This window comes from Panulirus ornatus, chromosome 11, assembly GCF_036320965.1.
Source record: "Panulirus ornatus isolate Po-2019 chromosome 11, ASM3632096v1, whole genome shotgun sequence".
NCBI classification, from domain to species: Eukaryota; Metazoa; Arthropoda; class Malacostraca; order Decapoda; family Palinuridae; genus Panulirus; species Panulirus ornatus.
The window spans coordinates 3,119,228-3,132,655 of record NC_092234.1 but is presented as its reverse complement, the minus strand read 5'-3'; the positions used below and the strand labels follow the sequence as shown (position 1 = coordinate 3,132,655).

The 13,428-nt window shown below is 39.6% G+C and overlaps 1 protein-coding gene across 2 annotated transcripts in view; it reads left to right on the top strand.

The window, feature by feature from the left end:
• The first annotated feature begins 2,254 nt into the window (after positions 1 to 2,254).
• The window catches only part of Vps53 (vacuolar protein sorting 53), a 76,625-nt gene continuing 65,451 nt past the window's right edge, over positions 2,255 to 13,428 (top strand). For both annotated transcript variants that reach the window (XR_011713302.1, XM_071666371.1), the window contains exons 1-3: positions 2,255 to 2,545; positions 8,795 to 8,980; positions 9,783 to 9,854. Coding sequence is in view for 1 of the 2 variants with exons in the window: in XM_071666371.1 (XP_071522472.1) it covers positions 2,468 to 2,545; positions 8,795 to 8,980; positions 9,783 to 9,854 (336 nt within the window). In the remaining variant the exon portion in view is untranslated. The remainder of the gene's footprint in view (positions 2,546 to 8,794; positions 8,981 to 9,782; positions 9,855 to 13,428) is intronic.

The window sequence follows — 13,428 nt, the reverse complement described above, 5'->3', positions numbered from 1 at the left end:
TACCATGAAGAATTTCCACATATATCTAACACACGATTGCATGATTAATACAGTGGATTAATCACATAATCTTTGCAATTATTATGTTGAGATTATGCAAACTTTTTAGTATCGTTTACAATGCTCTTGCACGATCTCAGCACAATGAAAATGCTGCCGTTTTGGTTTAAAATCATATCGCGCGTACTAAGAGCACAGGTAAGGTATTCTCATCAAACACAGCAAACGAGGAAATACACATGCTCCATTTCATTTTCAAAGCAACATATGAATATAGGTTTCTCGAATCTTTTTATAACCAAGACTGTTTCGTGTAATTATTGTCAGTAACATGAAGTTTCCACGCATTTTTTTATATTAAACATATATTTATCATCTATAGTGATGCATTGTGCATGTTTTAGTCCTAAAAAACCGTTTTGCTTTCCATAATAGAGTAAACACTCCACTCCACTTAATGTACAGAACTGTAAATGTCATATAACAATATAAACCTGACGAGGATTTATTAGGAGGGTGGATGAGGGCATTCAGCAATGCACATCTTGGCAACACTGCATATGAGAAACCTGCTTGAGTAGTTTGGCATAATTGACTTACAAATTGCTTGTATCCATATAGTCCTGTTTTGTGAACACCCTTTATCTCATTGTTATCTCTTTGGTACTCATCTATTGTGTTTACTTCCTGTAATTCTAAAATTTCAAGAGGGTATATAGATATAGGTGCGTTAATGGACTACGCCTGCTTGAAGTTGCCTAGCGAGTGGAAAGTCGCCTATTATATTACAGATTACATCGACGTCGAATAACTCCCTTCAGAGGAGTGTAAGCTGTCACTGCGTCTGAGTTTACGGCATCCTTGGAGCGAACATAGGGAGGCAAGTTCTTAAATATATTTTTTCGAAACGTAGAAGAATGGTGACAGGTGGGCTTCGCCTGAGTCCCAGAGTGAGCAATACTTTTTCGATTCTTCAGAGAAAAATCTCCGACTTGAATTAATAAAGACTCGTAATTGTTAGTCATTCATCTTAATTTTTCTATCTTTTGTGGTCGTCGACTTTATTGTATCTAAGGTCTCTTTGTAACTTTCCTCCTCCCTCAAGTATTATGAAATGTTGCCCACTTTTAGACCTACTATATTTCATGTATGTGTATCTGTAAGTGTAGTGAACATAGATGAAACACATATTCTAATGTGTTTGATATCAGCTGTAAACGATTCTCATGGATATTTTCTTATACATTTTTACTAAACACAACCATAATATAAACTCTGGGATGATTTACTTGCTTAGTAATAACCCTGACATGGTGTTTTGGCCACAAGTCCCTGTCACACGTTCAGATAACATTATTATGACAGGAGAACACTCATATTGAGAGCTTTCACTGTATACTATTTTCATACCTTGCGTTAGCTTGAACGCAACTTTATCAACCATATACAGTACATGTATTGCACTGTACCAACTCGGATCTCCTCTTTGTACTTTTGCAAGCTGAAGCAGTCCAGGGTTATACATACTTCTCATTGTTTTAGGCTTCATTATGTGTGCGTGTTTGTCATTTGTGTGTTTAAAATTTAAATTAAAAGAAATGAACATATGAAATAATCAGTGAGGTTTTTGGCAATCAGACCCGTTGTGCTTTCTCTGTCTATACATTAATTCCTTTTTCTTTCTACATAACTTGCCTCTCTTGAAAGGAAAAGTTTTCATCCGGAGCCAAGAACACGAAAGAAAGCGGAAAACATTATGGAGACAGTATCAAAACGTAAACGTTATTCCTCTCGAAAATCTTGTTTTAATCATTCTGAATGTTTATCCAACTTGCTTCCTCATTTGCTTTACGTCTGTGAAATTTCTGGACATACCATTCATCCAAAGAGTGTACAAGATTTTTGTTAGTGATTACAAAGACGTTGACAGCTTTAATAACTCTGTCACTTGAACCAAACACCTAAGTAAGCCAACGCCTTTGTCAGGATTTCCCTTTTCAGAATAAGTTCCGAATAACATCTCTGAATGACCACATACACTTGCAAGTAACGAAAGTAACACCTTTGCAAAGAATTGGCTTTATGTTGTCATTAAAGTTGTACTCAATATTTTCAGTACAAATTCTGATATATATATATATATATATATATATATATATATATATAATATATATATATATATTTTATTTATTATATTCTATTCATCTATTGTAAATTTTATTTCTTTTTTGCGTAAACACAAACGTACTGCAATCTGCAGGTAAACAACATTGTTATTCTGTTGTTGACACTTCCCGTTAGAGCTCAAGAAAATAGCGAATTACTTTAAAAAAAAAAAAAGTACTAATCTTTATTCAGAGAATCTACTGATAAAACGAACAAGAAATTAGAGAAGTATCTTTAAAGTGGCTGTAGCAAACTACATTCATGTAAACTGCAGAACAAAGCAGGAGAGACCGGCAACGATATGGAGACTGAAAGCTTGACGGAAGTTGAGAAATTAAACCTTGATTTTCCACCAGAAGTAGTGCAAGCTATACAAGAGGTAATTCTAACGTATAGGGTAAAGATTACAATATGGACACGCTGGTTTGAACTTTGAAATATTAGTGAAGATGAAATCAGATAATTTATTAGATTTAGAGTGCAGTTGTAGTGTTAAGTTCAGCAATTCCATGGTCAGTGCAAAAATAGGGGAGAGCTTCGAAGGTGAGGGGTCAAACTGTATAATAGAAAGAAAAGTACTAGAAAACTCAAGAAAACCTAACCCATCTTGTCTAGGGAACTGAGATTTACTGTGATTTGTAATGATAACTTTATATATTGTTTTAGTAATATTGTAGTTAAGCTCTGCACATCTGTTGGCTTTGAATATTGAGTGATTCTGGTATAATTCTACAGTGCTGGTGTTGTGTATACTGAATGTAGTAGCAGTTAAGGAGCATGATTTGCTGCTTTATGTATATTAGTAGAAGATTGTATTTAAATTGTTAGTAAAGAGGGTTATGTATATCAGGGAACATGTATGGTTTATTGATTTAAGTGAAGGTAAGATACCCATAAAAATCAACAGAGCTTTTGAAAATCACACCGTTTAGACAAAGTGTATGGTAAAGCTTAACAAAATTTATGTCCCTACTGCTGAGGATCGCATAACTTCTCAGACTGTTATGTGCATATTCATACTTGCTGCCCTCATCCATTCCCATCACCACCCCGCCACACATGAAATGGCACCCCCCCTCCCCCCGCATGCACGTGAGGTAGCGCTAGGAAAAGACCACAAAGGCCACATTCATTCACACTCAGTGTCTAGCTGTCATGTGTAATGCACCGAAACCACGGCTCCCTTTCCACATCCAGGCATCACAAAACTTTCCGTACTTTACGCCAGGCGCTTCACATGCCCTGGTTCAATCCATTGACAGCATGTCGACCCCTGTATACCACATCGTTCCAGTTCACTCTATTCCTTGCACGCTTTTCACCCTCCTGCATGTTCAGGCCCTGATCTCTCAAAATCTTTTTCACAAGGAAACGGACGAAAGAATGGCCCAACCCACCCACATACACATGTATATACATAAACACCCACATAGGCACATATACATACCTATACATTTCAGCAAATACATACATGTACATACACAGACATATACATATATACACAGGCACATATTCATACATGCTGCCTTTATCCATTTCTGCCGCCACCTCGCCACACATGAAATGACACCCCCCTCCCCCCCCACGTGTGCAAGAGATATATCTTTTTCTTTTCTTTCAAACTATCCGCCATTTCCCGCGTTAGCAAGGTAGCGTTAAGAACAGAGGACTGGGCCTCTTGAGGGAATATCCTCACCTGGCCCCCTTCTCTGTTCCTTCTTTTGGAAAATTAAAAAAAAACGAGGGGAGGATTTCCAGCCCCCCCGCTCCCTCCTCTTTTAGTCGCCTTCTACGACATGCAGGGAATACGTAGGAAGTATTCTTTCTCCCCTATCCCCAGGGATATATATATATATATATATATATATATATATATATATTATTATTATTATTATTATTATTATTATTTTGTCGCTGTCTCCCGCGTTTGCGAGGTAGCACAAAGAAACAGACGGGAGAAATGGCCCAACCCACTCCCATACACATGTATATACATACACGTCCCCACACGCAAATATACATACCCATACATCTCAATGTACACACATATATAAACACACAGACATATACATACAGGCACACAATTCACAGTCTGCCTTTATTCATTCCCATCGCCACCTCGCCACACATGGAATAACATCCCCCTCCCCCCTCATGTGTGCGAGATAGTGCTAGGAAAAGACAACAAAGGCCCCATTCGTTCACACTCAGTCTCTAGCTGTCATGCAATAATGCCTGAAACCACAGCTCCCTTTCCACATCCAGGCCCTACAGAACTTTCCATGTTTTACCCCAGACGCTTCACATGCCCTGATTCAATCCATTGACAGCACGTCGACCCTGGCATACCACATCGATCCAATTCACTCTATTCCTTGCCTGCCTTTCACCCTCCTGCATGTTCAGGCCCCGTTCACTCGAAATCTTTTTCACTCCATCTTTCCACCTCCAATTTGGTCTCCCACTTCTCGTTCCCTCCACCTCCGACACATATATCCTCTTGGTCAATCTTTCCTCACTCATTCTCTCCATGTGCCCAAACCATTTCAAAACACCCTCTTCTGCTCTCTCAACCATGCTCTTCTTATTTCCTTACATCTCTCTTATCCTTACATTACTTACTCGATCAAACCACCTCACACCACATATTGTCCTTAAACATCTCATTTCCAGCACATCCACCCTCCTGCGCACAACTCTATCCATGGCCCACGCCTCGCAACCATACAACATTGTTGGAACCCCTATTCCTTCAAACATATATATATATATATATTTCTTTTATTTCTTTCATACTATTCGCCATTTCCCGCATCATCCAGCCCCCTTCTCTGTTCCTTCCTTTGGGGAAAAAAAAAAAAAAAGAGAGGGGAGGATTTCCAGCCCCCCGCTCCCTTCCCTTTTAGTCGCCTTCTACGACACGCAGGGAATACGTGGGAAGTATTCTTTCTCCCCTATCCCCAGGGATACTATATATATATATATATATATATATATATATATATATATATATATATATATATATATATATACTTTATTTTTTTTTCTTTCTTTTTGCTTTCTCGCTGTCTCCCGCGTTTGCGAGGTAGCGCAAGGAAACAGACGAAAGAAATGGCCCAACCCGCCCCCATACACATGTATATACATACGTCCACACACGCAAATATACATACCTACACAGCTTTCCATGGTTTACCCCAGACGCTTCACATGCCCTGATTCAATCCACTGACAGCACGTCAACCCCGGTATACCAAATCGATCCAATTCACTCTATTCCTTGCCCTCCTTTCACCCTCCTGCATGTTCAGGCCCAGATCACACAAAATCTTTTTCACTCCATCTTTCCACCTCCAATTTGGTCTCCCACTTCTCCTCGTTCCCTCCACCTCCGACACATGTATCCTCTTGGTCAATCTTTCCTCACTCATTCTCTCCATGTGCCCAAACCATTTCAAAACACCCTCTTCTGCTCTCTCAACCACGCTCTTTTTATTTCCACACATCTCTCTTACCCTTACGTTAGTTACTCGATCAAACCACCTCACACCACACATTGTCCTCAAACATCTCATTTCCAGCACATCCATCCTCCTGCACACAACTCTATCCATAGCCCACGCCTCGCAACCATACAACATTGTTGGAACCACTATTCCTTCATACATACCCATTTTTGCTTTCCAAGATAATGTTCTCAACTTCCACACATTCTTCAAGGCTCCCAGAATTTTCGCCCCCTCCCCCACCCTATGATCCACTTCCGCTTCCATGGTTCCATCCGCTGCCAGATCCACTCCCAGATATCTAAAACACTTTACTTCCTCCAGTTTTTCTCCATTCAAACTTACCTCCCAATTGACTTGACCCTCAACCCTACTGTACCTAATAACCTATTTGCTATTTCCCATGCTAGTGAGGTAGCATTAAGAACAGAGGACTGAGCCTTTGAGGGAATATCCTCACTTGGCCCCTTTCTCTGTTCCTCTTTTGGAAAATTATAAAAGAAGCGAGAAGGAAGGATCTCTAGCCACCCCGCTCCCTCCCCTTTTAGTCGCCTTCTATGACATGCAGGGAAAGCGTGGGAAGCATGCTTTCTCCCATATCCCCAGGGATAATTTTGAGCGATCGGGGCCTGAACATACAAGAGGTTGAAAGGCGTGCAAGGAATAAAGTAAATTGGAACGATGTGGTATACTGTGGTCAACATGCTGTCAATGGCTTGAACCAGGGTACGCGAAGCGTATACATACATATACATGTATACATATGTACATATTCATACTTGCTGCCTTTATCCATTCCCGTCGCCACCCTGCCTCATGAAATTTTTTATTAATTTATTTATTCATTTTACATAACTAAATCTACATAGGTAAATTTTTCCTCACTGATAAGATATTGTCATCATAGTAGTTTAACCAGTGTTACTAAGTGTTATCAAGAGTTTTAAGGTTTTTCTGAATCTTGATAAGTCATACATGGGTCTTAAAATTCATAATTACATAAATCATTTTTTATCCCTGATGTGTTTGATGATAGAGTGGCAGATATAGGGTGTTTTGGTCGAGGTGGTGTGCAAAGTGAGAGGGTTAGGGAAAATGATTTGGTAAACAGAGAAGAGGTAGTGAAAGCTTTGCGGAAGATGAAAGCCGGCAAGGCAGCAGGTTTGGATGGTATTGCAGTGGAATTTATTAAAAAAGGGGGTGACTGTATTGTTGACTGGTTGGTAAGGTTATTTAATGTATGTATGACTCATGGTGAGGTGCCTGAGGATTGGCGGAATGCGTGCATAGTGCCATTGTACAAAGGCAAAGGGGATAAGAGTGAGTGCTCAAATTACAGAGGTATAAGTTTGTTGAGTATTCCTGGTAAATTATATGGGAGGGTATTGATTGAGAGGGTGAAGGCATGTACAGAGCATCAGATTGGGGAAGAGCAGTGTGGTTTCAGAAGTGGTAGAGGATGTGTGGATCAGGTGTTTGCTTTGAAGAATGTATGTGAGAAATACTTAGAAAAGCAAATGGATTTGTATGTAGCATTTATGGATCTGGAGAAGGCATATGATAGAGTTGATAGAGATGCTCTGTGGAAGGTATTAAGAATATATGGTGTGGGAGGAAAGTTGTTAGAAGCAGTGAAAAGTTTTTATCGTGGATGTAAGGCATGTGTACGTGTAGGAAGAGAGGAAAGTGATTGGTTCTCAGTGAATGTAGGTCTGCGGCAGGGGTGTGTGATGTCTCCATGGTTGTTTAATTTGTTTATGGATGGGGTTGTTAGGGAGGTAAATGCAAGAGTTTTGGAAAGAGGGGCAAGTATGAAGTCTGTTGGGGATGAGAGAGCTTGGGAAGTGAGTCAGTTGTTGTTCGCTGATGATACAGCGCTGGTGGCTGATTCATGTGAGAAACTGCAGAAGCTGGTGACTGAGTTTGGTAAAGTGTGTGGAAGAAGAAAGTTAAGAGTAAATGTGAATAAGAGCAAGGTTATTAGGTACAGTAGGGTTGAGGGTCAAGTCAATTGGGAGGTGAGTTTGAATGGAGAAAAACTGGAGGAAGTGAAGTGTTTTAGATATCTGGGAGTGGATCTGGCAGCGGATGGAACCATGGAAGCGGAAGTGGATCATAGGGTGGGGGAGGGGGTGAAAATTCTGGGGGCCTTGAAGAATGTGTGGAAGTCGAGAACATTATCTCGGAAAGCAAAAATGGATATGTTTGAAGGAATAGTGGTTCCAACAATGTTGTATGGTTGCGAGGTGTGGGCTATGGATAGAGTTGTGCGCAGGAGGATGGATGTGCTGGAAATGAGATGTTTGAGGACAATGTGTGGTGTGAGGTGGTTTGATCGAGTGAGTAACGTAAGGGTAAGAGAGATGTGTGGAAATAAAAAGAGCGTGGTTGAGAGAGCAGAAGAGGGTGTTTTGAAGTGGTTTGGGCACATGGAGAGAATGAGTGAGGAAAGATTGACCAAGAGGTCAAGGTGGAGGGAACGAGGAGAAGAGGGAGACCAAATTGGAGGTGGAAAGATGGAGTGAAAAAGATTTTGTGTGATCGGAGCCTGAACATGCAGGAGGGTGAAAGGAGGGCAAGGAATAGAGTGAATTGGAGTGATGTGGTATACCGGGGTTGACGTGCTGTCAGTGGATTGAATCAAGGCATGTGAAGCGTCTGGGGTAAACCATGGAAAGTTGTGTAGGTATGTATATTTGCGTGTGTGGACGTATGTATATACATGTGTATGGGGGGGGGTTGGGCCATTTCTTTCGTCTGTTTCCTTGCGCTACCTCGCAAACGCGGGAGACAGCGACAAAGTATAAAAAAAAAAAAAAAATCCCTGATGCTGTAAAAGGTAATTATAGAGGCGACTTTCTGTGCAGGTACTGATGATCATACATCTAGGAAATGAATTGGAATGTTCATTGGCAAGCAAGAAGTACTAAATAATTTTACCCCATTTTTTTCCTCTAAATTCTTATAATTTCTCTTGCAAAGGCCCAGACACAAAATATTATCCTTCCATAAGGAGAATATTTGGATAAGCACCTTTCTTTTTTTCAAAAAGAGTATGGAAATGATTAACTAAGAAAAATGCTTTTTTCACTTGTTCCGTTAATGCAATTTTGTATTTTCAGATTCTTCCAAGTGATGATCCTTTTGATGCACCTGATTTTAACACTGTTGAGTACATCAACACACGATTCCCAGCTGAACAGTCTCTTCACCATATTGATGATGTGCTAGAGGAGATGAGGTTAAAGATTACTTCGACTGATGACCAGATCAGAACAGTTGTTAGATCACTAACCAATGTTGATCAGGTAAAATTACTTTTTGAATACTGAAAATGTGAACTGATTCTTCATCGTGTTACCAGGATACCCAGTCGACTTTGGATAAGTAAATTTTCCAGTTATAGATTGACTAGTTTTAAATATATCACATATGAAGCATTTAAGGAATGGTTCTTTTCTGTAGTTACTTTCTGTCTTTTTGTGTGTTTTTGCTATAGTCTCATTTCATCTCCTTCCTTGATATGGTGGCTCCCTACCAGATTAAATAGCTTAGCCACACAAAGGTATTATTCAGTATGGAATTGTTTTATGGATATGGTGGCTAAGTGTACATTACTATGACACTGCTTTAATGCCCTACATAATTCATTTCCAGTGTTGCACGAGGTTTGTGTTCAAATTGAGCCAAGTACTTTGATCATGAAATCTTTTGTGGGGTAAAGTAAAAGGAAAATGAATACACAGGTGTTGCTAGGACTCAACATATGTCATAGTTTACCATTATGTGCTGAAGTTAGACCTAGATGTGGAAAAATCAGAGAAGACTGCAACTTGTTCTTTAGCATTAGCTGAGAGTGGATATGAAAGTCATCTACCAAGTTAGTGCAGACAACAGAATTAATAGTGAATAGGATCAAGAGATAGATGTAATAATGATGAAGCTAGAATAGTCTACTGTGATGGAACTATTTATAGGAGTATGAACTGGAATTACTCTGTCCACGGCACTTATAGATTATCATCAAAGATCATGGAATTTATTTCTTTATACGTCTTTATATGTTGCAGAAATGTCCCTCTATAACAACTTTACTTTCATTTATTTCAGGATGGACGTGCATCATTACTAAATGCCCAGGAAGCCATTGCAGAACTTTTCTCACGTTTTCAGGATATTAAGGTAAGGAGTTATTTAATGTTTGTTATATGCCAAATGTATATTGTATTTCATAGTTTGATCTTCAGGAAGACAGAAGCCTAAAGTGGCATGAGACAAAATTTGTCATTGCAAAACGATGTATATATTTTGTTAGGATTAGAGAACTACTGGTAAATATTTTGATGAAAGTTGGTAGTTTCTGCTGTTTGTGAGGGAAAAGAATATACAAAGAAACCTAGAGAAAGTGTAAAAATTAAATGTAATATCTCCAGCTTAAACAGTGAAAGATCTTATCCTGCTGTCTCTCTTTCTCTGACCTGCTGTATTTTTTGCCTCCTTTGGAACTTTTAGTCTTGCAGTTCCTAATTTGTGTATGGATGATGCATATTATGAGAGCTGATGCATCTGTTATGAGGGAGTCGCATCAAGAACTTCTCCATCTTTCTATTCATGTCTCCAGAATTTGAATTTTGTAGATCTATTTGTGAGCATATACAAAGAACATCATTGGTAAGATTTGTTTGTTTTGAACGAAATATTATGGGATTACTCTTTTTGTGGAACCTAAGATTCAGGACAGAGTTAAAGTTCAGTTATGCATCTCTTATTCAATGTGTGCATTTGTTCCAGGCAACAACCTGTGATTACAACTTTGCTAAATTTTAGTGGATTGTAGATAAACTTCATTGAGACTATAATACTAACAGTCTTTTGCTTAGGCTTGATGATGCTGAATCATAAGACCATAGGTATGTGTATGTGTGCATTGTCAATTTTAGTTTATGAACTATGATGTAACTAAATGCATTTGGATTTTTATCCCACATGTGAGATTACTTTTCTTTATTGTTCAGTGCAGGATCAGAGCTTGAGCCAATTCACACAACCATTATATCTGTTTTTGTATATATTCAATGCTAGCTATGCAAAACTTAATTGAAATTAAACTTGAAGTTTCTGATTTCTTTAGTTATCAGTGCATATTTAGAATTGAAAATAAACAGTGTATCTCTATGTACAGACATTTCAGCATTTCATTTTTTAGATTTTCTTGATCTTTTTTTTTTTTTTTTTTTTTTTTTTGCCGCTGTCTCCCGCGTTTGCGAGGTAGCGCAAGGAAACAGACGAAAGAAATGGCCCAACCCACCCCCATACACATGCCTTGATTCAATCCACTGACAGCACGTCAACCCCGGTATACCACATCGCTCCAATTCACTCTATTCTTTGCCCTCCTTTCACCCTCCTGCATGTTCAGGCCCCGATCACACAAAATCTTTTTCACTCCATCTTTCCACCTCCAATTTGGTCTCCCTCTTCTCGTTCCCTCCACCTCCGACACATATATCCTCTTGGTCAATCTTTCCTCACTCATTCTCTCCATGTGACCAAACCATTTCAAAACACCCTCTTCTGCTCTCTCAACCACGCTCTTTTTATTTCCACACATCTCTCTTACCCTTACGTTACTTACTCGATCAAACCACCTCACACCACACATTGTCCTCAAACATCTCATTTCCAGCACATCCATTCTCCTGCGCACAACTCTATCCATAGTCCACGCCTCGCAACCATACAACATTGTTGGAACCACTATTCCTTCAAACATACCCATTTTTGCTTTCCGAGATAATGTTCTCCACTTCCACACATTCTTCAAGGCTCCCAGAATTTTCACCCCCTCCCCCACCCTATGATCCACTTCCGCTTCCATGGTTCCATCCGCTGCCAGATCCACTCCCAGATATCTAAAACACTTCACTTCCTCCAGTTTTTCTCCATTCAAACTCACCTCCCAGTTGAATTGACCCTCAACCCTACTGTACCTAATAACCTTGCTCTTATTCACATTTACTCTTAACTTTCTTCTTTCACACACTTTACCAAACTCAGTCACCAGCTTCTGCAGTTTCTCACATGAATCAGCCACCAGCGCTGTATCATCAGCGAACAACAACTGACTCACTTCCCAAGCTCTCTCATCCCCAACAGATTTCATACTTGCCCCTCTTTCCAAAACTCTTGTATTCACCTCCCTAACAACCCCATCCATAAACAAATTAAACAACCATGGAGACATCACACACCCCTGCCGCAAACCTACATTCACTGAGAACCAATCACTTTCCTCTCTTCCTACACGTACACATGCCTTACATCCTCGATAAAAACTTTTCACTGCTTCTAACAACTTTCCTCCCACACCATATATTCTTAATACCTTCCACAGAGCATCTCTATCAACTCTATCATATGCCTTCTCCAGATCCATAAATGCTACATACAAATCCATTTGCTTTTCTAAGTATTTCTCACATACATTCTTCAAAGCAAACACCTGATCCACACATCCTCTACCACTTCTGAAACCACACTGCTCTTCCCCAATCTGATGCTCTGTACATGCCTTCACCCTCTCAATCAATACCCTCCCATATAATTTGCCAGGAATACTCAACAAACTTATACCTCTGTAATTTGAGCACTCACTCTTATCCCCTTTGCCTTTGTACAATGGCACTATGCACGCATTCCGCCAATCCTCAGGCACCTCACCATGAGTCATACATACATTAAATAACCTTACCAACCAGTCAACAATACAGTCACCCCCTTTTTTAATAAATTCCACTGCAATACCATCCAAACCTGCTGCCTTGCTGGCTTTCATCTTCCGCAAAGCTTTTACTACCTCTTCTCTGTTTACCAACTCATTTTCCCTAACCCTCGCACTTTGCACACCACCTCGACCAAAACACCCTATATCTGCCACTCTATCATCAAACACATTCAACAAACCTTCAAAATACTCACTCCATCTCCTTCTCACATCACCACTACTTGTTATCACCTCCCCATTTGCGCCCTTCACTGAAGTTCCCATTTGCTCCCTTGTCTTACGCACTTTATTTACCTCCCTCCAGAACATCTTTTTATTCTCCCTAAAATTTAATGATACTCTCTCACCCCAACTCTCATTTGCCCTTTTTTTCACCTCTTGCACCTTTCTCTTGACCTCCTGTCTCTTTCTTTTATACGTCTCCCACTCAACTGCATTTTTTCCCTGCAAAAATCTTCCAAATGCCTCTCTCTTCTCTTTCACTAATACTCTTACTTCTTCATCCCACCACTCACTACCCTTTCTAATCAACCCACCTCCCACTCTTCTCATGCCACAAGCATCTTTTGCGCAATCCATCACTGATTCCCTAAATACATCCCATTCCTCCCCCACTCCCCTTACTTCCATTGTTCTCACCTTGATCTTATTAGGTTAAATTGTTGAGTGTCAGCTCAGGCTGAGCTGATTTACAAATCTTTATTATGTCTCTACACATGTCCATAACTACTATATTTATTTATAATAGATGGCTTTGCAAAGAATGATAATTTTTTTTCCATTTGAGATTACTAACTTTACTGATCTGGTGTACTTCAGCTTGAATTTCAGTTACCGACCTCTGGCTTTATTGAGTTTTGTTTGATTTATACCACTTATGTTTAGATCATTATTGTCATATACCCTCAGCACAGTTTTGAAGATGGACATCAAATGTGTAACCATACATGAATCTTTGTGATGTCTTTAACT